The sequence below is a fragment of the Anopheles coustani genome, chromosome 2 (assembly GCF_943734705.1).
Source record: "Anopheles coustani chromosome 2, idAnoCousDA_361_x.2, whole genome shotgun sequence".
NCBI classification, from domain to species: Eukaryota; Metazoa; Arthropoda; class Insecta; order Diptera; family Culicidae; genus Anopheles; species Anopheles coustani.
Window position 1 is genome coordinate 3,703,040 of NC_071289.1, and position 26,814 is coordinate 3,729,853.

The 26,814-nt window shown below is 49.0% G+C and overlaps 3 protein-coding genes across 4 annotated transcripts in view; all 3 read left to right on the plus strand.

The window, feature by feature from the left end:
- LOC131266849 (ets DNA-binding protein pokkuri) overlaps positions 1 to 22,824 on the plus strand; it is a 40,185-nt gene extending 17,361 nt beyond the window's left edge. Inside the window, exons 2-6 of the mRNA XM_058269512.1 lie at positions 1,703 to 1,767; positions 17,420 to 18,927; positions 19,265 to 19,538; positions 19,622 to 20,137; positions 20,220 to 22,824. Of these exons, the coding sequence (XP_058125495.1) occupies positions 17,634 to 18,927; positions 19,265 to 19,538; positions 19,622 to 20,137; positions 20,220 to 20,772 (2,637 nt within the window). The 5' untranslated portion in view covers positions 1,703 to 1,767; positions 17,420 to 17,633 and the 3' untranslated portion in view covers positions 20,773 to 22,824. The remainder of the gene's footprint in view (positions 1 to 1,702; positions 1,768 to 17,419; positions 18,928 to 19,264; positions 19,539 to 19,621; positions 20,138 to 20,219) is intronic.
- A 596-nt stretch (positions 22,825 to 23,420) lies between these two features.
- On the plus strand, positions 23,421 to 25,348 carry LOC131266856 (zinc finger protein OZF-like). Of its 2 annotated transcripts, none has more exons than XM_058269520.1 (4): positions 23,421 to 23,538; positions 23,601 to 24,921; positions 24,983 to 25,066; positions 25,132 to 25,348. In XM_058269520.1, exons 1-4 carry the CDS (start codon positions 23,503 to 23,505, stop codon positions 25,215 to 25,217), a joined length of 1,527 nt encoding a protein of 508 aa, XP_058125503.1. In that variant the 5' UTR covers positions 23,421 to 23,502; the 3' UTR covers positions 25,218 to 25,348. The 2 variants fall into 2 exon arrangements, with proteins under 2 accessions (XP_058125503.1, XP_058125504.1); XM_058269521.1 differs by having other exon boundaries at positions 25,135 to 25,348.
- LOC131266859 (zinc finger protein 98-like) lies at positions 25,274 to 26,811 on the plus strand. The gene is made up of 2 exons (XM_058269526.1): positions 25,274 to 25,535; positions 25,595 to 26,811. The coding sequence occupies exons 1-2, from the start codon at positions 25,410 to 25,412 to the stop codon at positions 26,732 to 26,734; spliced, it is 1,266 nt and encodes a 421-aa protein (XP_058125509.1). The 5' UTR covers positions 25,274 to 25,409; the 3' UTR covers positions 26,735 to 26,811.
- The last annotated feature ends 3 nt before the right edge of the window (positions 26,812 to 26,814 follow it).

The window sequence follows — 26,814 nt, forward strand, 5'->3', positions numbered from 1 at the left end:
AAAGTCCGGTGGGTGGGGAAGCAGCATGTCGTCGTGAATCATTTGGATTTTCCCATTTGCCTTCCGTTTCCTCACGGGTTTTGAACCGAGACCCCCCAGACCAGGAAACCCGTTCTCCCGGAGGCCCATCTTTGTTTGGGACGGAAGGAGCGCGCTACGCCGTTTCTATTTCTTGAAGTTCTTACTCACGAGCACCCCCCCACCCCCACGTGTCTCAGCGGTGTCCCCCTTCCCTCCCTCAGCTGCCAATTCTCACGCTTCCGTTTTTTTTGCAGTCGACGCGCACGGGGTTCAAACACAAACTTCCATCAACACTTGCCCTTCCTTGCGGCGAACGGGGAAGCACGGAGATGGTCTGTATGGCTTCCTCGTCGTTCCTTATGGACCACATTGGTTTCCCACTCCGGAACCTCTCCCTCCCGTCCCGTCCCGTGTTACCGAACCGAACGCTAGGCCGACGTTTTGTGTGCCGTACGGCGGTTCTCGGAGTAGGAAGCCACATTTCGACGGCGCGCGATCACGAAGACGACGCCGCTGATGATGACGGTCGTGGTGGAAAATGAAAACACACAGTTATTTTTAAAGCACTACCAATGAGTCCAACGTAGAGAGGAGGGTCAAAGGGGGTACGGGGGAGCGCGACGGAAACATGCGAAAACTGCAGCGGACTAAACAAACTTCGGTTCTTCGACATCCAACGACGACAACGAATCATATTTCCGTGTGTCTGGTGCCGGACGGGTTTTCCGTTCTTCCTGTTTTTTCCTCACCCCCGTCCCGATTCGCCCTCTCCCCAAAAGGCCCGGGAACCCTTCCCCCCCACGTCGTACCACACTCCATATCACCCTTGACGTAAGCGAGCAGGGTTTCTTCTGGTGCACATGCAGCTGCAACCCGACGGATTGAGATGCACTTCTCTGCCGCCTTGTAGTTGTGTGTGTATGTTTTCCATTTTTTGTGCTTACATTTTAAATTCTATAACCACCATAAAGACTTCTCGCTCACATTCGCTAACCAACTAAATAACCGCGGAATTCACCGACAGCGCACTTGTGGGCCCTCCTTGACGGTTTTCTGTGTGTGTGTGTTTGGTGATGACGGTTCTAATATCTGCGCGGCGAAATCCGCGGTGAAGTGAATGGGATTGCTCGCTTTTTTCTTTTTTAATTTTGCTGAACGAAGTGCAGGAAGGAAATATTAAATTAAAAGTAATAATTAACGAATCCCAACAACACTTCTTGGCGTGGAGTGAAGTGCCCATGCCCATTCAAACGATGGTAGCTAGTAATTAATATTTGCCCACTTCCGACCGACGCGAGCCGACGAGTACGAGTGAGTTCTTTTCGACTCGGGTTGCGGGTTAGAAATAAAACGAAAAAGTGCACTCATGTGCCATGTATTGCAACCTTTTTTTACCCCCTCGCGGCAACCAGAAAGAGAGGGGGGACTGTAAGTTAACTCATTAGGATGTAACTAACTTCCCCATTGCGCCGATCCGTGATGAGGTTGTTAAGAGTAGAAGTGTCGTCGCCTTTCATAAAATCCCACCGCCGAAGCGTGTCTTGGCGAATAAAAAGGATATACAGTTTGTTTAATTGCACATATCCTTGTCCGAGTTTGTCGTTGCTCCGACACACCATTAATCTGGTCTGCGTTCTGATTTGTAATTTAGTTTTTCTTTTCCATCTCCTCTTCTTTACAGCACCAAGTCCTCAGCCTAACGATCCTGATTTACATGGAGAACTCTTAACCCGGCCAGCTGGAACCGTAAGTTGCGTTTTTCATCATACAAAACTAATGCAAAGCCTACTCACGAGGAAAACTGCTAGTTTCAACGAGCAAAAAGATACTAACGTAATTGAAACGAAGGAAAAAATTGGTATGTTGCACAAACAGCTAGGAAAACGGTGAACTTTGGCAACAGGAAGAGAAGAATTCCGTACAAACAGTTCGTGTGTTTTGTTTTTTGAAAATTGTTCTAATCAATCCACCCGGAATGCACGTCTTTTGATGGGGGTTTAAATTGGAAGAAGGCAAAAAAATCCTCTCATTTATTAACCGTTTCAAAACAGGCTCTCCACAAGCGCGGCGTCCTCCTCAGCTGCACACAATCGATTCGCGTGTGTGGTCATGTGGTTGTAAACCAACCCTCCCCTCCCTCTGGCCCCATCCGGCTTCATTTCGGGCTGTTTGTTTGTTTGTTTGCATTCTTTTTCTTCTTCCGCGATCGTACACATGCGTTACGGCGATTGAACGAAACAAAACAAAAAACGCGAACCCTCCTCGCGAACATGTAGTAACGCCTCGCGCAAATAATCTCCTCCGGGTTTTTTTTACGGGTGGGGGGTTGGGGGGTTGGTGTTCCGCCAAGACATTGCCGCCGCGTGTCTTGCGCAAATCGTACGTAAAGCACACACAAACACTGACGCAAACAACGGTGACGACGACGAAAGACGATGGCGACCTGCCGGGTTTTTATTGTACCGTTTTTCACGTTTTATTGTGCCTGGGTGGTTGTTTTTTTTTGTCTCACACACTTGCTCGATTCGCTCCGGTCACATTTACTTCCGGCAAGCGGTCACCGGTCGCTTATACAGTCCGGAACCGGAAGCCGGTGGCAAAAGACGACCTTCGAACCACCGTCGGGCGCGTTTTCGATCGATCTCCACAAAGCGATCATCGTGCGTCGGAAGGAACTTTGCTGCTGCTTCGGAAAGAACCATTCCGGCGACGTCGTACTTCCTTCGTCTTGGTTTTCCCCCCCCTCCACGATTTTATCTTCCATTTTTCCTCTCGCCATCTCGCGCTTATCCAACTTCCAGTCGCTTCGTTTTCTTTCCCGTTACTCGCGAAACGCCCCGACGGGACCCCGGGGGTATTTAACATTCTCCGTTGCGCGGTGCACAAACATGCAAACATGAACCCTCATCCTCCCTCTTCACCTTCCCCCCTCGCTCTGTCTTCTTATCGCAACGGAGAGAGAGAGGAAACACTGGCGATCGCTTCGCTCGCGCGCTCCCAACGCCTTCTTCGGGGAGGAGGAGGGATGATGATGATGATGAACGCTGGCTGGCGTTATGCTGTGTGCAATTTTAAGTCAGGCGCGAATTCGCGGTAAATGTGAGCGGATTTTCGTATCGCGCCGATCTCTCTACACAGCTTCATACAACGACGACGACGGCGACGGCAGCGACGGACAAGAACTTATCTCTTCCGGGGCAATAAATCTCCGTGCGCCATTTCCGTAACGTGAATCGGAGATGGTGAGGAACGAGGGTGAGGCTATGAGCCAAGGGATGAACACCCGGATGAGTGCGGGATTCCACTATTTGTCTTTACCATCAGTTTATCATCCCTCTCCCCAACACGGTCGGTCAGAGTCTGTTCGTCAGTTCGATGTTCTAGTCCGACGTCCAATACCGGAAGTGTTTCCCACAACCAACCCCCCCACCCCCTACAGGAGGCAAAAATGTGGGGAATTCGCTTTCCCATTTCCGGAACATCACCATCATCGCATCCTGTGTGCGTTGGTGTGGTCAGTATAGCATGTTTTCCTCCGTACGCTCTCGCAGTAAATAAATTGATGAGCCGCTTCTGTGGCTGCTGTTTGCCCATAAATGCCCGTTGTATTGATTTTCCCCCCACTCCCTCCTTCAACCTTCTTCTTTGCTCCCCTTTGGCCCAGGGGAAAAAGGACGAAATACCCATCAACACACTATTATCATTATCATCAGCGCGTTTAGAGTGTTTTGCGATTGGTTCCAGCGCGTTTGTTAACATATCGCCATTATTTTTCCTACCCCCCGACGCCCGACCTATCCGGGGTTTGGCTTATCGACATCCCCACCAGCCCCCTTTCGACAGTGGAAAACTCCCATTCAGGCTCCCCGTTTTTGACGCTGAAGGAAGGAAGTTGATTTAGCGTACCGGAAGGAAAAATGGACTATAAATAGTACTACTGCATGTGTATGTGTTCTGTCTCGGGGACAAAAGGAAGGAGGAATGGGAAACCATTTTCCCGGCTAAAAAAAAGGACATCGAAACGCGGTGAAAATTGAAACGCAAAATACATAAGCGCTGTGTTTAATCAGCGAACTGCGGTGGTCTCGGTGGGGGAAAGTTTTTGGAAACGCTTTTCCCTTTCCGTTCGGTGTGGCCACACCGCTCCTCCTTCTCCCTTACATCGATTGCCGGTTCAAAATCGATGAAAATCAGTCCGAAAATTCACGAGAACGGAAAAAAATACACACACACCGGAGCAGAAATAAAACCACTTGGGTCAGCTGCTGCATTTATGCAGATGCCGGTTATGCAGTTGCATTTTACGCCACTGTGAGAGGTCTGAAAAGGGGCACGATTGGCTTCGTGCAAATAGTGTTGCATTTATGCCGCTCGTCATGGGTATATGCATTGAGTTTCCCTTTTTTCCCCAGCTTTGGCTATTTATTTACCATTTCTTTCGCTGCACTTTGGTCCGCATCTTCATCAAGGTTTGGGGATGATATGTAATACCAGATTTTTTTTTTATTTTTATCCGTTAAACCGTGAATCCAAACGCTATCCGAAAAGTTCCACCTTTTCCACCTACTTCTCGGGGGAGGACTTCCATTTCCTGTATTTGGTCCCGTTTCCTTCCGCCGTCGCTTGTCCAGACGTGCGTTTGTTTGTGTCCATTTTTCTCTTCCACTCCCGCATTTCCCTTCATTTAATTTCCAATACCATCTGATGATCATTCGGACCGGAAAATATTTATAGATTTAGTAAGGGTAGGTAATATCCGGTGCTGTTGGGTTCATTTTTTTTTTGTACCCTCTCCCTGGATACAAGGATTGAAATGAGGGTGAAGAATGGCAAATTGGGTAGGAAATTGATTTTTGATCTCAGCACCGACGTGTCCGGCATGCTGTGACCACCTTTAGGTTCCCTATTTCTTACCCCCAACACTGTACGGCCATTCGCCGTTGGACCGATGCAATCCAACTTCTTTCTGTTTACTTTACATTAACGAAACCCAACAGTTGACTGCTCTCGGTCGTCGCTAAGCAGAGCATGACTTCCCGGGTGTCGCTTTTGGTGGAGCTTTCGAAAGGTAAAATGGCGAACACAGATTGAAAGAGTCAACGCAGCGACGGGAAATCTCAAATTATTTCCAACTCCAACAGTCGGTTCCGGAGACACAGAAAACAAAATGGGGACACCTCGGCGAAGAGAAGGAAAAGCACGCGCCACATCGCCTGGGGCTTCATTGGGTTGGGGGGGGTTTGCGGAACAGTTTGATTTTTTGTTTGGGATTTTTTGTGCATAACATGGAATGCATTAATTAGGAAGAGAAAAATCCAATTCTGGTCGGTCATTTTTTGTCTTCATCCTGAGACACACACACGTACGGATTGTATCAGTTGGAATGGTCAGTTTGGTTTGGTACCTCCAGGAACGTCCCGTGCGGTTCTGCCACGGTCCGAAAATTGAAATATTAACTTTTATTTGCCATTTCCGGTCGAGCGACAGGGAAAGGGAAAGAGAGAACTGATTTGAGCGGGGTTCGTCGTTGTCGTCGTCGTCGTGGTCGTTGGTCAGAAACCAGAAGCACACACACACACACACACACACACACACTCGACAACTGGCTGACCTCGAAGGACTCGAATGCGAAGGGAAAGGCACAACAACACACACTCCGTTAGACATCGTTTTCCGGTCCATTAATTGCCCGGTCCCGGGCCACCATCCTTTTGACCAACCCCCTTGACCCCCTTGATTGGTTCGTACGAAATTTCCAGGATTTAGTTAACCGACCTGAGATTTTAAACTGCCGGCCAGCCGTTTCCCTTTCCCCTCCCCGTTTCTTCCAACTCGGGTTAAAAAATCGCCGTTCGTTCGATTTATCTTCCATCCGGTGTGTGAAATTCCCCGGATGCGCCAGTCTCCCGCCGGGCGGAGGTTTTTCTTCTTCGGGACAGCGCGCACCACAGTCTGGTCATTAATTTTATTTCCCACCCCCCGCTTATCGCGGCCCGGACGTGCCGGAAATTCCCGGCGAAATCGTCCATTCCCCGGGGGAAGCGGGAAATTGTTTCCAATGTATGTTTTCGGCCGAATCGGCGCGCTCGAAAATTCCCTCTAGTACGTTTCCTTTTTTTTTCCTGCAATATAATTAAACTAAACGAAAAAAAAACACGCACGCACACTTACACATCAAACATTCCACGGGGCGGGCGGGGTGGTTTCTCCTGTTGAAGATGGTCGATTAACGAGCATCTTTTGCTCTGGCTTCTAGGAAGGAGGGAGGAACGAGGCGAAAAAAGGTAGATGTTTATAAACAACTGCCCAACGAGCTGTCAAACAGGAGTTCGGAGATTTTTTCGTGCTCACACTTTGCACCCTCGACCTTCGGCGGCGGTGGATGTTCGTTTTCGAAAGGCGAACAAATCGGTTGTATGCAAAGCAACCAATTTTTTCCCGAACTCCGTTTGTGGGAATTGATTAGGATGAATTTTCGCGACGGCATTCGCTGTGAAAACTCATCGATCAAATCGTCCTTCATCTCACCGTATGGGGTGAGTAAATCGATCAATCGGTGAACCTATTAACCGCGATATGATCGTGTTGGATTGATCGTTACAACGTCCGCCGTGGGGGGGGAGGTACATTTAAGTGCGTGCATCCCGGCGGGGCCAACTCACCCCGATTACGTGATCTCTCGTGGGTTGTGTGTGTGTGAGTAACGCCAAACCAATTCCAGCTGGTGGCCCGTTTCCCATAGAAACCGGAAAACCAGTAACGACGATGATGATGATGACGATGGTGGTGCGAGGGGGGCTTCGTTGGAGTGTGTCGATCGGTTTGTCATCAGGTAATCAGTGCGCACACACCGCGTCACGTCACCACGATAGAGAAGGGAATGCCACGGGAGACCGCGGAGGGGTGGTGTTACTTAATCGTGTTATATGAATTTTAAAATTTTGACCGACTTTCTTACCTTTCCTTTGCGCGGTCTTTCTTTCCCGGTCCGCGCCCACCTCCACCTTCTTCTGCTGCTCGCGGTGGTGAAGAAAAATTGCACCTTTCATTTTTGCCGTTTGTGTGGGCTCGATTGCGGTGCGGTGCGGTGTGGTGGGAGGAGGAGGGGGATGTAGGCAATCAAGTATGATCCACGCAACCACCAGGGCACGGGAGATTTGATCCAGCGGAACTCAGCCGAAGAAATGTGACGCAATTGGTTCTCTTTCTTTCTCTCCCCGCGGCCCGGTTTTGGATTGTAACGCCAACGCGATCAGGTTTTTGGGTGGGGAGTCAAAGAAGGTTGTAAGATGGTGATCGCTCCACGGTTCCGCGATATTTCCCTCCATTGCAACACACCGAGACGCCGCGCGGAAACGACCAGACCCTGCAGTGTCTTGTGCAGACCTCCGATCTCTCTCTCTTTTCTCGGGGGATGACGAGAGAAACAATACACTCCGCGCGACCCGACCGTTGTGACGCAACAACGTTTGGTTCAATGCGGCGCCGCCCTGGCAACACGGGAACCCACCGGCATCACCCCCGAACCCACCCCCCCACGCCAAGCAACGACGGCACGACACGATAATGGATACGATCTCGTTTTGTAAACAGACAACACTTTTCCCGTTTCTCACACCACGATTGGGGCCTTTTCGGGAGGGGGCTCACAGCTGGAGCCTGTGTGTTGGCCTTGCTCTCTTCCGCAGAGGGGAGAGGAGAAAGATCCCCAATGATCGGCATCGAGATGACAGCGGGAAAGAAATGTCAACTCTTAAACCCGAAGCTTTGGGGAGCGAAGCGATGAACGAAACGTTCACTCGACGGGGAATTAAGTAACATGCATTCCTACATAATAAGGAAATTTATTGAAATAACAATCATCATCCCCAATGTAGGTTCGTGCAAATGTCTGCGATCGTGTTCCGTTCTCCTTCCTCTTGTAAGGCTTTTACGCTTTGTTGAAGGCGGTATTTCGAGCGATCTTACTTTCGCCGTCGATCTTGGAATCCTCAGCATAAACTTTAGGGTTTAAATTGAAATCTCACATTCTCTCCACTTCGTGCCCCGACACCACAAGGTGCTCCACAATAGAGGGAGGGTCACGTTCGGTGGGACCCAAATTCGACACTGCTCTAATAAACCATTGTGCTTGGATCTCACGCCGTGTGTGCCACTTATCCGGGAAGACGAGTCGACTCGGCGAGAGACTCTCGGGTGACAATTTATTTCCATCCTGTCCCCCGAGCCCCCCGAACGGACGACAATCCGACATCGTCCAATGCGCCACAACCATTCGTCAACGTGTCAACGGGGTTGACACGCTGTAGGGATTTGGTTTCCCTGTTCGACATTTCAATACCCGATTAGAATTATTCATAGTAACACATACAGAAGGTAGGTAGGTTCTGTCGCGATGGCTCGCCACGATCGCTTCATCTTCCAGCGCGACAGAGAGTGAAACCTCGTAACGGTATAATACATCACGAAGTGCCCACTATATTCGCCCCGAGGACTAACGCTTCATCATAACGTTTGGCTGGCGTCGAATCACAGATTAGTCACATCGCGCAACAAGGCGGAAATGATTTTGCTGCAGTGCATCGGACTTGTGTGTTGTGTGTGAGTTTGCGATTTGGCGCTTTGGGAGCGTGTGGTAGTCATCAACCTAAGTCACTTACGTCATCATTTACTCACCCGAAAGGGTGGGGAATCCTAGCGAACGGAAACGCAAACATCACAGATGAGCGCTGCACGAATGCTAGATCGTATAAAATAATAAAATATGTTACACTACCTGAAGTTGAGTTTTAGGAAGGGCAATAGTAGAAGCTTGAATTTGTTTCCATAGTAAAAACAGCTGAAAGGGTTTTTATTCCATTTTCGTGATCGTCACACCTGCGAGGGTCCGTGCAAGTAATGTTAGGTCGTGCTGTCGAAGGAACTAGAGTCAATACTCCCCCAATTTGACATGATGTGTCAAAAGCGTAGCCATTTGCGCACTGGGCAATAACGTACACGACCACTCTCTGGCCACGACGGGACACATCGATCGTAAATTAGCATCATCAGAGTTCCGCCTGTAAAATGTTTCCCTTCGGCGTAGGCGAGCTCCCGTGTTCCAAAGATGATGTGCCCACCCCAGTGGCCGTTACGTCACGCGCTCGCCGTTCTCTCTGGGAACCGAAACACTTCACCGGGGATGTTCAAATCTTTTCATCTTGGAGTTGAATTTTTCCTCCTTTCCATTACATGACATTCAATTCGAAGGAAGTGAGAGATGTCTTGCTTTTTCTCAATCGTGCTTCCTTACCTGCCGGGTTTTTTTGCGGTGCCTCAAGATCAAAGTATGATTTCAAAAAAAAAAAAAATGGTCTCATCCCATCGGTGATAGGTTTTTTTTTCTGCTCGCTCCCCTCCCTTTTTGCACTTATGAACATCGCCCGGGCCCCAGAGCTAGAGATTAACGACGAAATATTATTATGCGTGGAACGCGGATGGGGAGGAAGTCTCACCGCCCGCTTCACCTTTTTTCTCCAGGTGTGGAAACGCGTCTAGGTTTAAAGTTTTTTTCCCCCCGCTTTCGTACCCCATCCCGCTGGGAAAGGGAAGCAAACCCGTGGACGGATGATCGAGCGCCCCGACTTAACGATATGCAAATGAGACGAGAATGAGAAGCGACGAGCAAACAGTTTTGAGGAAGTTCAACCCGAGCGCGGCCAAGATCGAGAAGATCAGATCCGACTGGATGCTGCGGGGCATGTAGATCGGTGTCTGTGTGTGTGTGAGTGTGCTGACCAGCATAACAACACGTTTTACGATTTATTTTCCTTCCCAGCCCCTCCCTCCCTCCCTCCATCCGATAGTGGAGCTCGGTGTGATCTCCTGTGTGAGATCGAGAACCGTGATGACAGCGATGAGAGGCTCGGGCCGTTGGAAAAGAAAGGGATTTTTGTTTTAATTAGTCTCCACCATCGTTCGCTAATCTTCTCTCCGTCTATCGATCAAAATTCCCTGCCTCCGAGTTGGCCTTCCGAAGGAAGCAACCTTTTTTTTGTTCTAAAAGCATTTCCTCCAAACGAGAGTCCATAAAAAGCACCAACTCATCGATAAAATATGCTCTTTCCCGATTCCAGCCAGAAGCAAAACGAAACCGAAATGGGCTGTCGAAAAATCAAAGCCACATACATCGAAAAAGAAAGGTTTATTCTAACACGCAAAACTGGTATTTGCTCTTCCTCCTCCCGAGCGATCATCGATGCGGCGGAAAGGATATGGCTCCCGGGCGGCGGGAAGCAAAAACAACATGTGGTCGAATGGAATCGATTTTGGGGTTTATAATATCAATTCAATCCGAACGCTGTCGGAGCAAGTTTATGCTTCCTCTTCGGGAATGCGCGCGCCTTTTTTTTTTGTTGCTCCTCCGTTCACCACTTCCTGATCGGTTCACATTCCAAACATTGGCGATCGTTTGCGCCTGGAAGAAGTAGTAAAGAGTTTTAAAAAAACACACTGCAGGAAAAAGAACCAATTCCCATCGTCCGGGGAACGATGGTCCAAACAATCCTCCGCCTTGCCTAAAAATTACTCTTGCACCTGAACGTACGCTTTTTTCGTCGATTTCGGGCAGGAAATTCTGTTTCGCTGTGCCCGTGCGTGGAATTGCAATTTTCATTTTCGTTTGAAGGTTATCTTTACCGAAACGGAAAACGCACCCTCGAGCGGCAGAGCCCCTTCGACGATGGATCGTCCAACGAAAGATACGCATCTCGGTGGAAGATTTATAAACTTGATCGCCGGGGTACGCAAGGGGGAGAATGGTGCGGGGGTTTTGTTTAACATTTTTGTAAATATTCATCCGCCGAGAACGTCTGCACGAGAGCTAGCCATAGGAGAGGATCCGGCTCCGCTCGGTGCGCCATCTAGTTAATGTATGTTGTGACGCAAAATAACCACCGTTACACCGGTCGGCGGTTTGCAAGCATGGCCGCCGCCTCACGATCCAGGTCCGAACTCCAATCCACTGCCCCGGCCGCTTGCGAGGAGGGATTATTATACGAGCACACGATCGTGGCCGGAGCCGGAGCAGCGCTTTGCGTGAGTTGTTCTGATGTGTTCCTCCGGTGTACTTATTTTAATGACTTCCTTTTCCCTTATTGCTTGCCCTTATGGGCGATCGATAGAGGTGATGGGGTGGGGGGAAGGCCACCGTGTCGAGTCCTTTCGATGTTAATTATTATTGAACCGTTCTTTTGAGCTCGGTGGAAAGCGGTTCCTCGCATAATGACGTCCTCTGCATCCCGAAAAGGGGAGCGTGAGTGAGAAACAGCTCGATCGATCGATCGATCGTTCATTATCGATTAATAACAGGGCTTTTGCAACCGAGGAGAGAAGGCAAGTAGTAGAATGTTTGAAATAAAGGTTCGATTTCTTCGTCTAAAGGAAAGTTCAACAACAATTGATGGTAATTTCTTTTATTTAACAAACTACTGAAGCCGAGAAATTAAAACACGCAAAGTAAGAAACATCCAAACAGAAGCACCGGAACAGAGAATTGAACCTTGCAGAAGATCTGTTACTTTATCAGACAGATCGTTTTCTTCCTTCGAGAAGGGAAAAGCGTAAGGAGAAAAAAATCGGAGCTCGCTCTCTACTCAGACTTCCACGAGAAGAAAAGGCAAAAGAAGCGATGGAACTACACACTGTGAACTTTATTTATAATATCATTTTAGTTTCCGTTTAAACCGGTTATGGATGTTTGCCGGCTTCTAGGCTGGCCGCCGAGGCTGTGTGTAGCGAGATTGTTGGATGGACCATGGTGTCCTTTCCCTCCCCATTCCTTCGATTAGCACGGTAGCCTGTTCTTGCCTTGGAAGAGACAGCAGGTACGGACCTCGGCGAAACATAAATGCTGAGGTCGGGGGTGGGAGAGGGGAGAGCGCTGATGTTTCCTCGGCTCTGGCGAGAAAAGAAGACCGATGATGGCCCATGGTGGCAGGGTTGTTCTCACATATCGCTTCCTGCCTTCTTCCTGGCTGTGGATGATGACGGTGATGATGGCGCAACGCCGCATCAGTGGGGGGGGGGGGGATCCTGTCGAGCAGTAATTCCGTAGCGCCAACGAGCGCTGGAAGCGAGTAAAAGCAACCGAAGGGAAAAAAACGAAATAACCGCACGCTCTAGCAGCAGCAACAGATTCCCGACGAAGGTACGAGGCAGGGATGACGGGGGGGGAGGCCTCTGGAGGAAAAGATAGTCGACTTGACGGGTTCTTCCCATTTCAGAGCTCGCCACTTATGTGCCGCAGGTTTCGCTCGATGCATAACAGGAAAGAACACACATACTTAATAGAGGCAACACAAAATTAACACAACGAATCGAGAGGGGGAGAGAGAGCCGTTTACGTTTAGCCTTCAAGGGGAGGGGAAGGGGGGAACCACAAGAGAAAAGCTCGACTTGTGGACGGAGGTTAACTTTTTTCGCTGGGTCGCCTCCTCGGGAGAAATATTGCCCCATCAAGCTGGAAAGAACGGACCATCAACTAACGGCTCGGACTTTATGTTTCGTTTCTTTTCATAGTGGGTCTATCTATCAAAGAATTTCGTGGTAGAGTGGAAGAGTCAAAGGAACAATTGCTTTCCTTCGTTCCGAAAAAGATTCTGCTAAACAACAAGAGAAGAGATTCACAAACATCCTCCCTCCACCAGCTCCACTGGCTGCGATCGTTGGTGATCGTACCGATGTGGCTGCGTACAGTCACCCTCGCGGATGACAGGCGCGTACTCCATCTGTCAAAACTCTCTCGACAGCGCACGCGGAAAAGGATACCTCTTGGCAAAGCCGGAACCGGAGAGCAATTTCGTTCCCTTTTGCCGGTATGGGAACGACCTTCTCACGGCGTGGTCGTCGTCATCGTGCCGCCCTGCAATGCGCGGACGAGGAGAAAGATGGCGGCCATGTGCGAATTGCTGCTTTGATCGTATTTTACCGGCCTCTTCCGCGCGGGCTGGGAAAAAAAGGAGAATGCTCGCACTCGCGATAGTTCGCGATAGCGCCTCGGGCGATCATCCCGGGGAAAAAGGTTCGAAATACGTTTCAGTATGTTCCACTCCTCCACTCCCCCGTCGGTGACTGGAAGGAGGGGACGGTTCCGCAAAAGAAAAGTAAGGAGAAGTTAAACCGGACACAAATAAAAGACCCACAGCCAGAGAGTCCTCACTCACATTCGGGAAGCAAGAATGGGGTGAACGCAGCACCTCCGTGTATCTCCTCTTGCCCACAAATCCCTTATTTTTTACGCCAATTTCCTCCCGACCGACGGAGCGTTGTGGGAAAAAAGGAAACTGTAGCATCAACCCCGACTCATGATGCCCGGCTTCGTAAGTTGAGGTTACAAAGGGAACCAGAAAGAGACGACAGCTCAGCAACTCGCGTTCGCGCTGCATGTGTGCATTCGACGGTTGTTGCCCTGCACATGCCCTCCACCCTCAAGAGGGAGATAAAGGCAGCATCCTCCTCACGACCTCCTCGGGTGAAAACGCAACGGGAGATGGGAAGAATTTTTGCAATGCGCACTCTCGCGTGTTCTTCCCTTACCTTCGTCGTCGTCGTCGTCGTTGGCGCGAACGTGTTTTCTTGGCAAGAAGCAGGAAGATCAACATTAATGCCACTTCCTGATCGAGACGGCGCGATTACGAGATGCACTCGCGGCGGGTGTTTTTCTTTTATTTTTTTTTCAAGTCGCGAGCGAGACGGGAAACCCCCGTCATGGTGGGGGAAAAAACGGAAGACGATCGTGATATTCCAACCGTCACTCGTCTCGTCTTGTTCTGGCGATGAAGTTCAGGGCAAGTGCAGTTTCGCATTATTCTGTGTGTGCAGTAAAAGTGAAGTGACTTAAGGGGAGGCTCAGAAGAAGAACTTCGCGCCTCGCGGAATCATGCCGCTCTCGGTCTTCCGATGACGTTGAACTTGCCACATTGCAAACGCACGCCGGCAAATGCTCGCTTATTAATAGATCTCCGCGGGAACGGACCGTGTGTTTTGGCTTCGGGGAGAATGATGTATGTTCCCTCGCATGCGTAAGGGAGAGGCCATCGACGCCTCCTCAGAAACCATTTCCGCCTTGGGCCGTTTGAGTTCTTCGCATGGAAACACATTACGCAGGACTATGCTAAAACACATTTCAGATTGTAACATGTTCGAACCATACACGCGCACCACTTTTCCCAAAATAATTTGTAAGTTGCGAGAAAGTGCAAAATCTTCGAGCTATTCCAGGCACAAACTCAACCCTAACCTCGAACTATTAACGTTTGACCCAAACAACCAGCGATCCCGTATTGAAATGAATTCTAAATGGTGTACGTGATGCGCGAATCGGTTGAATCCTAATCAATCCCATGTCGAACGACTGCTTCCTTCGCCTCGCAAACGAGATTCCGGACGCGAGACTACCTTATCGTCCGGGTCCGGGATTTGAATAACAAAACCGAGAACTCCTTGTGAAAGGTTCTCAAGTTGGGTAATCGATCGGCGAGGAAACCGAGCTCCTCTCGGTCAAGCACCAAAGGCACAGGTTCATGGTCTGTTCGTCCATAAATACCAGGATTTGAATTGCTGACTCCGTTCAGAAAGTGCAGACACCGCATAAGGCTTATAATCGATCAGGTGAAACTGCTGATTGTAACGACAATTCCCTTTTCCGCTTCGAACTTTCGTCGTCAAAACATTGCGACTCAATGGAGGGATGCGAAACGACACATTCCCAGCATCATTTCCCCGTGACGAAATATTCATCTCCCCTTCCCACACCACGCAATAACTGCCAAATAAGTAAACATAAACGATATGGACACACACGAATTCCTCGTTGGCGCTTTCGGCGGGGCACATACATACCCCCAAACTATGCGGCCAGGTTCCGGCCACACAAATGACCTCGGGCGGGGAAAAGATCGCAGCATCGATCATCATCCGTTCCATCGGCGGGTCGGTTTTTTTTTTTTGTTTTAGTTTCTTCTCCTTCCGCGTAGAAAGAGGCCAACAACTACGGTGTACGCTGTATTTCCTGTCCCTCCTCTCCATAATCGGTCTTTTGGACGATCTTTGTCATATGTTTTCCACCGGCATTTCTTTCCCCGCTGACGGAAAGAAGAGGGAGATCATACCGTCCGTCTGGCGGTGAAGTAACGTAACGTGTTGCTTTTTTACCTTCTCTCTTTTCTTTTTCGACATCATGCAAACGCCCAAAGGTCCCAAAAAGGGAGGAAACGGTTGTGATGTAGGACAACAAACGTGTACGTGTAAATATTTGTCCCTTCGGAAAAAGATATTGCCGAGGGAACGCGTGTGGAAAACGAGGGGGGGGCACGTGTGTGGGTGAGTGGGAGCGCGGACATTTGTGTTTTTTTTCTGTACATTGTTTAACCAAAGCACACACAAGAGTGAAGGAAAGGTCGGTAGGGCGTGAAAGGGAAAGAGAAAAGAGGAAATGGAAGGATGGAAGGACCACAATTTCGGAGCTGTCGCCTGAGAAGCTGAGCACATAAAAACCGAAACGGACCGCGATCATGTGTGTGATCGCGTGAGTGTTTTTCCGTCTTACCTTGCCGACATCTCGTGTCGTCGTGGCACCTTTTCTTTTGCCTCAAACCTCAGCAATGCCTCTTCGAGCTGCTTCCCGGAGGAAGCAAGAAAAAGCGAAACCCAAGAAAACCCGGGAATGTCCGAGAGGAGTGCTCTGGGATCGGATCGCGCGTTCTCCACCCGTTTGGGAATGACCTGCACTTGCTCCGCTTTCTGGCAACTCGTGCTCATGCGTGTGTGTGTGTGTATGTGTTTAAAAAGCAATGATGTGAAAAATAATTAACGGATGCGCGGGCCAGGTTGGAGTCGTACGTTGCTGCCGGCGGGTCGGGTCGACCTCACGGTTAAACCACGACTAAATCTTAAACATCCCTTGAGTCAGATGACGACGGTTGGGGGGGGACCGGTAAGGGGGTAGAAAAGCGGGCGGACCAGGGAGGAGAGTACACAGGAAATGGGTTGAACTCTCCGGGAAGACGAAAGGGCGGGTGCTGAAGGGGGTGGGGAAAGCACGTGAGGGGAGCGGTGAGAAAGGAACGCATCATCGCATCGTTCGGTCCCCGTGAACGGCGACCTCTTTTTCTCGGTCGTGTTTCGGTTCCCCCCCCCCCCCCCCCCCTCCTCTCCCTCCCCGGCCCGCGGTCTCCCGTTTATCTTCTTCTTGGCTTTTGTGTGTGTGCCCCCGGGGAGGAAGACGAGATTCCTCTTGGGCGACTGGACCAACGAAACCGACCCGGGGGAACGACGAACTGGGCCTGGGCTGGCAGGTGGCAAGGGACAGGAATCGAAGCGAACGAAAGAACGTGGAAGGAGAGAAACATATTTTTATACATATCATAAAAAAAAATCAATTTCCGCTGAAAACCTGAACTAGCGGATGTTATTTGAATACATTCTCCCGTTCGCTTCATCCTTCTCTCTCTGTCTCTTATACACATACTTTATTTCTTGATTTCTTCTCTCCTTGAGACACACTCGGATCGGTCCGTGATCCTATGGGAATCTTCTTGGGAGGATCTCTTCTTCTTCGTACTCGTCCGGACTTGCCTTCGACCACCGCTCTATCCATCCCAGGCCGGTCCGGGGCGAAAAACACTACTAATAGCACTGTTGATGCTGACCGCGAGAGGAGAGGGTGTTCTGCTGCTATGTCTTATGTCCCACCGCAATCTCTTTTCGCCACACCCCGCTTCCCTCCGAGAAGAAGGTGGATCCGGTGAAGGTGAAGGAAAGCGCACGGAAAACAAAGCCCGTCGAAGGTCCAACACTGGCAGCATCATCCAGAGGGAAAATAAAACCCAACTAGTCTCAACCTGATATAGAGTGTCGCCAAACGAAGAGGCACGACGGGAGCAAAACATTACGGAAATACCTCCGTACACAACACCGATCAGAACGGTGGAGGACGTGTATGTTGTCGATGAAGGTGTGCAATAGAATCAGCTCGGCATGTTCTTTGACTCTGAAGATAAGAATTGCGGTCCCCCTGGAGGACGAGGAGACCAGGCCAACGCAACGACTCGAGAAGATGAATGTTCGGCTTGCAGAGCTCTAGCCATCACTCAGAACTCCTAGACTCATCAAAGACTCCCGTTGAGCCGATCGTGCTTTGAACTCTTTGGGAACTTTGAAGTATGAAGTTCTCCGTCTTACTCTTTTCGTTGTATATCATGGACCTTTTTATTTATATACTGAAGAAGTTGTAAGCAAAACGAAATTGCAAAGAAATATGCTGCCCCACACCGATATGCTTAGTTATATTAAATACAACTTATACATGCTTGTGAAACCGGGAACTGATCAACAACTCTTCTTCTCTTATCTATTTCAGATTGAAAAACTCAGGATCCGGGAGGAAAATTGAGGAAGATCATTAGAATTACAAGGATCGAGCATTTGCCGCCATAATTCGCGATCAAACGACTCACAGTACGGCTGCTTCCGGTGCTCCAGCAATCAGCACCACCGGAACAGCTACCAGCTCGGATTCGACAAGCTCCAACTCGAAGGCAGCAGCCGCCGCAGCAGCCTTTGCAGCCGCCGCCATGAAGCTCCTACCGATCCCACTCTCCCCACTGAACGCCCCACCGCCCCTTGGGCTGTGGAACTCGGAACTCCTTTGGCGTTACCCGCCGGCACCGCCGAGTCCGCTGGCCGACCTTAAGACGCAGCTCCCGCCACAGCTCAACACCGACCCGCGCATCTGGGGTCGCGATGAGGTGGTCGTGTTCTTGCGCTTCTGCGAGCGTGAGTTCGATCTGCCCAAGTTCGACCTGGACCTGTTCCAGATGAACGGCAAGGCGTTGTGTGTGCTCACGAAGAACGATCTGGCCGAGCGCAGCCCCGGTGCCGGTGATGTCCTGCACAACGTTCTGCAGATGTTGATCCGGGACGCACAGACACTGCACCGCCACCTGCCGAGCAGTCCGGTCACGCCCACCGGTCGCTATCCCCTGTCACCCCACAGTCACCCGCCGACGCCGAACTGGAGCGCGCTGGCTCCGCCGGACAGTCCGTTCTTCCACAGTTCACACCTGCAGCAGTTCATGGCCGCGTCCAACTCGGTCACGCTCAGCCCGGCCCCTTCCATCGACTCGCAGGCCGGCAGTCCGCCCTCGCAGAGCCACGGCGAGCAGAACGTGTTCCAGCAAAGTGCCGCCAAGTCGTCCTCGTCATCGTCATCCTCGGCTTCTTCGTCGTCGACGAACGGTGGTATTGCGGGCGGCAGCACCAACGGAACCGGCGCCAACGGATCGGCCACCAACAATGGTAACAGCAGCAGTAGCATCATCAGCAGCAGCAGCAGCACGAGCAGCAGCGTCAGCAACCAGTCCGATTCGGATGAGGACAATGGCGGTGCGAACGCGAATGCCAACGGTGGAAGCAGTTCCGCCGGCAATGGCAGCGGTAGCAGCTCCCACGGATTCCACCCGCTTCCACTGACCCACCCGGACAGCAAGCTGCCACTGATCGCCACCCATCCCCCGCAGCAAAGTCCCCCGCTGACACCGATCTCGAAGGAAACGCAACACCTTGGCCAGCTACAGCTGCTTGACACCAAGACGCTCCAATACCCTGTCTCTTCGCTCCTGAACGGCGGTAGCTCCGGATCACGCGAGAACTGTCAGTCGGAGCGTGGCTCATCGAGTGCAGCCTCCAACGCAACGGCCGCCGCCGTTGCAGCAGCCGTACTCAGCCTGAAGGGCGCGGCCGCTCTCAACTCTCCGCCGGCCAACGGTGCCGGATCGCCACCCGGGTCCGCCTCGGCCCCCAATACGCCCGGCGCCTTCCTGCCCGTAAAGCGCGAGTTCTTCCCCGACAGTCCCGAACCCAACACAAGTAAGTATCGACGCAACGCGCGCACGCTTTTGAACAGGTGTGGTGGTACTAGGACACTACATACACTACACCAGAGATTCTCAACCTTTCTTTTAAAATTACTGTTTAAAACTTCAGCTCAAAATATTGAAACGAAAATTGTTCGAACTGGTTGAGATTCACTGCATTACACGCTCTTTGCTACGAAAACGTTTCACTACGGAACGTTGGTGCACCGAGCTTACATTAATCTGCCACATGAAAACATGCCAGAAAAACGATACCGGGAATTTACTCACACGCCCTCTTCTTCCACACCCAACCCGTGCCTCCCCCTCCTCCATTATCACACATCCAGTTTCGTCCTCCGGTTCGCTTTCAGACGGCCGCCTGCTGTGGGACTTCTTGCAGCAGCTGCTGAACGATCCGAGCCAGCGGTACAGCAGCTACATTGCGTGGAAGTGCCGCGACACGGGCGTCTTCAAGATCGTTGATCCGGCCGGCCTGGCCAAGCTGTGGGGCAAGCAGAAGAACCACTTGTCGATGAACTACGACAAGATGTCACGGGCCCTGCGGTACTACTACCGCGTCAACATTCTCCGGAAGGTGCAAGGTGAACGCCATTGCTACCAGTGAGTATACTCTTCTTCATTCTGCAGCTTAGTTCCTTGCAAAGACGTGTACTGATCGTGGTCTGTATTCGCATTTTCCTTAGGTTCCTACGCAACCCGACGGAGCTGAAGAGCATCAAGAACATTTCGTTACTGCGCCAAACGATGGCCGCCAGTCAAGCGGCCGCAGCAGCTGCCGCCGCCCAATCGAACGGCCATTCCGGTAGCAATGGTAGCGGGGCGGGCAATGGAAATGGTGCGGGCGGTAGCAACGGTGCGGTGAATCCGCTCATGTCCCTCCTACCGAATGGTGCCAACATTCACCATCTGGCTGCCGCTGCCGCTGCCGCCGCCGCCTCCCAGAACGGCCCACTCTCCCCGTCATCGTCCACGTCGTCCGCGTCGCCATCGTCCCTGCACCATCACCACCATCACCTGCAGCAGCAGCAGCAGCAGCAGCATCATCTCGCAGTACAAAACGGAAACGGATCGTCCGCCGGTCCGCACCATCGCAACATTAAGATGGAAACCGATCTGGACGATCTGAAGCCGACCGATCTCAGTACGAACGATCGAAAGTTTACCTACGGCTCGCCGGTCAACGGCACCGATTGCTACCCGTAAGTGTCCGATGAGTTACGCACTCAGTCTGGGCCAAGCAAAATTAACTTTGAACCATCTCTCTGACCATTGCGCTTGCAGATTGATTAGAAACGCGAATGGATTGACGACGATTCAGCTACTCCGGCAGCAGCAACAGCAGCAGCAGCAGCAACAGTCGGAAGCTGGCTCACCGCCGTCCTCTCCGACCCCGCTATCGATCAACTCCCAGTCCCTGCACACGATCAGCAACAACCTACACCATCTGCACCAGCAGCAGCTGCAGGTGCAGGCGCAGGCTGCAGCCGCCGCAGCCATCGCAGCCGCTGCCGAAGCTCGCCAGCAGCAGCACGACCAGGACCAGCAGGATCACCATCCGCATCACCTTCACCCACACCACCATCACCACCATCACAGTGGGCGAAATGGTAGCCGGAGCAGCAGCACGAGCGGAACCAGCGAGCACGGCGAGCATCACGATCGCGACCGGGATACGCCCTCGCCCGCCAACAGCGACTCATCGCATCCCTCAGCTTTGCAGCAACAGCAGCAGCAGCAGCAGCAGCAGCAACATCACGAGATGCATATCAAAAGCGACGACGACAGCATGATGCCGACGGATCTGAGCAAATCTGAGCCCATGTACTACAAGTAACTCGAACCAGAGAGTCCCCTACACTCGGCACGGCCACAATTGTGAAGCATATGATCTCAAAGGATGATCGGCGAACTCGACCCCGATCCATGCGGCAGATCTGTGCCATCGTGTTTCTTTTGCTTGGCGTGGCGCTACCTTTACCACCGTTTTTTTTCCAAGTGTTGTAGGTGTTAGCTGTGACCGCACCTAGTTTGTGGCTCTTCTCTCGTGCGGCACGTACTGAAACCCATCTCCAAAACACCTCACTCCCCCAAATAAAATGACAGTACTATTAGCTTAGTTAGCTATCGAGATTATACTATTCATTACGGACAGCGATCAGGTCTGTTGGAAAAAAGTGTACATGATTGAGGAAGAGTGGTAGTTTAAATTAAAGAGTAATATTACTTGCGAGAAAGAGCAAAAGAAATAATGGAGAAAACAAAAAAAAACACAAACAAACTACTATGTGCCAATCTGATTCGTTCTACATTTTTATCACTTTCAGAGTTTAAGAAACTAAAGCGCGAGAATTATGCGTTGATATCGAGCCAGCGGTGGGAGGAAAGGAAGATGGACGCAGTTGAGGAAAAGAAGAGCCCTAAAGATGGAGCAAAGAACACACAAACAAGAGATACAAAGGATATTTGAGATACGCAAACAAAAAAAACTGCAGCGGTGAGGAGAATACGGAAAAATCGGCCCAACTCCCACAAAGTCCGCATGGCAGCGTTAGGAATAATTTCTGTGTACTATATGTGTATGTTTGATTGATTGATGCACCCGGTTTTATTTTGTATTTTTCAACTCGATCACACCGATTTGTACAGATAGTTTATTTTCGTTTATTTTTTACCTTGTTAGTAGCAACTTGTTAGATCTAGGCTTCGATGCCCTCTAATGTCTAAGGTTAGAGCACCCACCCCATACTTTTGCGTGCTATACGAGGGAGAAAGGATGTAGTTTTCCTTCCTTTAGTGTTTCTTCCTTATGCTATAAGTAAGTTTAAAGCGATTTGCGAACCACTCAATGAATCCGATAAAATACTAGATATAGCAAACGTGAAGGATTATCACCTGGACCTGATATTTGACAAAGGGAGTTTCTTCCTGGAAGTGGGAAAATTGTACATCAACGCATACCCCGTAACTGATAAGTGACCGCTGCGAAATGTGACGCTAAAAGAGAAAGGAAAAAGTTGCTGATATGAAAGGAGGTTGTGGAAGGAAGGAAAACCCCACGTGGTGGTACTCATCTTAAAGCGACGTAAGGCTTTTCGTTTATTTTTTTTTCTTTCTTAGCAAAAGAGATAAAGAGATAGTAGGATTTGTTTTTCTTCTATTGTTTGACCTTCCCTAGCTTGTGTTTTTTAGTATTAAGTATTCGTAGCTTTAGTGTACCTTTAAAAGAAACCTCTCCAATTGGCTTCCATTAGGCAGGAAAAACACGAGTAAAACCTGTTTGAATTACAACTAAGCAGTTAAGTCACAGCACACTTTAAATCGATTGTGATTGGGATTAGTACCAAGTGCACGGAACAAGCGAATAGGGAGCACACGGATCAGTAGCGCGTGAATTGAATGTGTGATTGGTGTAGGACGGAAGGGTGTTTGTTTTTCTGCAATAGAGATCTACCGATATTAACCAATAACTCGACGGAAACGACTAAGCACTTATCGTGCTAAGGAGAACACGTGGACATGAAAGATCATAGACAATAGAAGAGAGAAAGGACAATCCAGCAAATGCAGATGAGCAGCAGCGAAACCAAGAGACGAACAGGGAACCACTGGGGAACAAAGACTTTGACCGGCGGAGACGGATTATTATTATTTTTTACAGGGTTCTCGGAAAAACTTGTACACTTCCTACCGCGACTATTGACCCGTTATTGGCATCGCTTACTAGTTAGTAGCTAAATTTGATGGCCTCGACCTTTGTGGCCAACGCAAACGAAATCTTCCTTATTATGTTTTGTCTTTAGTTTTTGTATTGTATATTTCCCCACTAGGTTATGGATCACAGTTTTCTTTTTTGTAAATATAAGTAAACAAATATTAGTTAAATGGCTGTCTTCATTTGTTTTTATTTGCTAACTCATGTCAATACAGAAATGGTTGCAATTTTCAACTGCATAAATGAAAATCTATGAAGTTGATGGAACTGCGGCGACAAATCTCCCTGCTGTGAAATGTGATTTCCCGAAATGATTGGCGTGTCCGTTAATTCCCCATCCATTCTTTCCCGACCCACATGCAGAACTGGTACAGTGGAAAATCGACGTGTAGTTTTATTGTTAACATTTCATCGTTTCCACTCCCGCGTGGTATCACAAACACAGTTCAAAGATAATAAATTAAGAAATAAAAATAAATTCGAAATACCAATCGATTACACCGATTAGTGTTCTTAATGAGAGTATGATAGATTAATCAAGAAAGACATCAGTTGAATCAATGAAAATTTCGGTCGCAAGCTCTCGAAAAACACGTTGCATTCGTCACGTTGTCATCCAGTTGACTGTTCTAGTGCTGCAGAGATGTTTTTTACTTATTCTTCCCTTGAATTTGACATGTGCATTGGAAACGTAAACAACTAGCACAGAGGGAAATATTCATCATTTCTCTGCGGAGTTTTCAACTTTCAGTAATTTTCGTACACGAAATGAACGTTTGTCGAGCTTGCACGTTGAATTTGGAAAACGACGTATCGGTATCGCTTTTCAGTCCTCTTGATGATACAATTTTAATGGCTGAAGTACTTAGTAATTGTGCACAAGTACAGGTAAGTAAACGGTTGTTAAATTTAGCAAACATCCTTTTTATTCTCCTATTTTTTTTTGTTAGATAAGCGATGAAGTAGCGCTTTCTACCATGCTGTGCCGTGAATGCGCGAAAACTTTAGAAGGGATCTACAATTTCGCAAAGAAGGTGCAAGAGTCAGATCGGAAATTAAGAACGAGATTGGATCAGGAGATTTCGCTCTCGAAGGAAAGTAAATCGTTTGGAGCTTATATCGAAGAGGAAGTCATCAACGACAATCATGTAACTACTGGCGAATTCGAAGACGAAGCAATTGTAGAAGAAGTTTATTTTTTTAACGCGCCACAAACAATACCCATTTCAAAACCCTCAATGACATGCGTTGTTGACTCGTACGGGGAGGATAGGAAAGACTCTGAAGAATGGTCTGAAAAAGATGCGAGCCTGATACAACAATTAGAAGTTATGGAGAAGTTTGTTTGCTGTGGTTGTTTAAAAATGTTTAAAACTAAATCCGAGCAACGATCTCACAGTGCACAGAACCACGCAAGAACGAAAAATGATACTAAAATACACATTTGTGGCATTTGTTTCAAGCGGTATTTAACGCAGAAGGCTTTGGAAAAGCATGTTAAAATAATGTCGCAAGTAAAGTACATTTATGAATGCTTACAATGCCACAAAAGATACACCGAAATCAGCAAAGCGAAACAACACTCTTTAGAACGTCATCTAAAGGATAGTCAGAAGCATGTCTGGCACGAAACTGAATACGACAGCGAACCAAAGATCTGCTGTGCTCAAGCCTGTGGAATGTCGTTCGAAAATGAAGAGCTACTCCTGTCTCACTCCCATGCTGTGCATCGTATAAATAAAATTGAATTCTCATTTGCAGACAAGCTGAAGAAACCGATCGAATGCCACGTTTGCTTCAAACGGTTCGAGACGGAACTTTCCCTTAGGCGACACCAGCAACGAAGCTACAAACCACTCTTCCACCAGTGTGCGCTTTGTGGCCTAAAATTTCGTGGTGGTGAAGCGCTAGCAATACACGAGCGCTCGCATCGTAACGAAAAGCCGTACAGTTGCGAAACGTGCCAAAAAACGTTTGCCAGCAAAACGGTACTAAAAACCCATCAGCTAACACACTCCGAAGAAAGACCGTTCACTTGTGAAACTTGTGGACATGCTTTTCGCCGGAAATCCAATCTGCAGGTGCATGTCCTTTCGCACACGGATGAACACCCATTTCTATGTGACCTTTGTCCGGCAAAGTTTAAGGCAAAGACACACCTGAACTACCATATGCGGACGCATACGGGTTTAAAACCGTACCGGTGTCGGCATTGTGAGAAATCCTTTGCCGACCACACGAACCGAGAACGCCATGAGATGAGCCATACAGGTAATTGGATGGGAGAAGTGTTCAAATGTAAGTATTTTTCTATGTGACAATCTTATTTTAGGAATAAAGCCGTATAAATGTGGACACTGCGGTAAATCGTTTACTCAAAAACGGATTCTAATCAGACACGAAACTACACATTCTGGTAGGCGTTTAGTCTAGTAAAAAAAAATAGAAAATTTTGCTAACTTTTACATATCGTTTTCCCAGCAGGACGTTCTTTGAAAAAGAAGGCAGCCTTAAAGGCGCGTATCGAAACTAATTCTACGAACAATCATGATGCTAATTGTGAATAAAAAACAGATCGTAGAATGGAGTTTTAACTCAAAAACACCACGTTGCATGCCGTTCAAACGGACTATTTTTGAATCTTGGATGACAACAAATAACTGTCACATGGGTTGTTTACTAACATTCCAGATCAGTTTCGCGCAATATACGGCGCTTCAAACAGCTGAAAAATTGTTTTCTTGTGATCTTCCGGCAGGATGGCGCAAAATTACTGCCGTGTATGCAAACAAGTCCTGCTAGGAAGAGATGAACATCTTTCTCTATTTTCCACCCTGGGCGAACGAACGATCGCGGAGTTATTCACCGAGTTGTGCGGTATAGTGGTAAGTTCGAAACGTAGCTGCCTGCAATCACTGGTTTTCAAAACATAATTCATCATTAGATACAACCTGACGACGGGCTACCTACTAGTGCATGCGAAGAATGTGTAGAGAGCATAGCCATTGCCATCGGCGTGCGAGAAAAATGTATCGAAACGGACAGGCAGTTGAGGGAAATGGTTGCCAGCGTGATGCTTGACCACAAACCTATGGATCCGACAATTGACTTCAGTCCAAAGAAGGAACTACCCGTGCACGACGCAGAGGTTGGCTTCGATGGAATGGATGAATTTTCGCAAAATATGTACGCCCTCGGCGCGAACAGTATGATGATGGAGGAGAGTAGCGAAGGGAGCAACAATCTGCTGAACAACACGGCTCATCCGACAATTGTACAGGAACAGATTCTACCCGAAGGATTTCTGGAGATTCTCAACTCGACGGGTAACCCACCGGGACAAGCGGATGGTCCAAAAAGTTGCTGCGGCTGTGAACTATCGTTTCAGACAGAGAGCGATTTACAAGAACATTCTTTAGCAGCGCACTACAGTGACCGAGTGATTTGCAATGCGAAACCATTTGAGTGTGCCGTATGCTACAAACGGTTCACCGACGAGGCGAGTTTAGTTCTGCACGGCAACACACGTAGCCTCTGCCATCGATGTCGGTTCTGCGAGAAGCGCTTCAACGACCGCAAGCAGCTCCAGTTTCACGAGAAGTATCATCGGAAAAAGTACGTGACCAGGGACGAAACGTGCGAGTGCGACTTTTGCGGACGTTCGTTTCGCTTCCGATCGAGTCTGAAAGCTCACGCCAAACTACATACGGTCGATGCAAACGATCGACTTTACAAATGTAGCCAGTGTGAGCGACGGTTCTTACGGCGGACACACTTACGTTCGCATGAAATTTCGCACTCCAACGAAACCCCTTTCGGTTGCGGACTCTGCACGCTGAAGTTCAAACGAAAGCACAATTTGACGGCACATCTGAAGATTCACGATGGGAGCAATAAAACGTACAAGTGCCGCTACTGCGGGATGTCTTTTATGCATCAATCAACCCGGGCGTATCACGAGGTAAGCAAGCACACTGGCAACTATCCTTTTACGTGCAGCATTTGTGGGCGAAACTTCTTCCGGAAACCGCTCTTTGATAAGCACATGGGACGCCATGCATTTTTGAAAATGAACACTAAGTAAACTTCATCAATTTAGTATATGAATATGTTATGAGCTTTATTGTATTTATTATTTTTATTCGAAATGATGGAATTTTATGC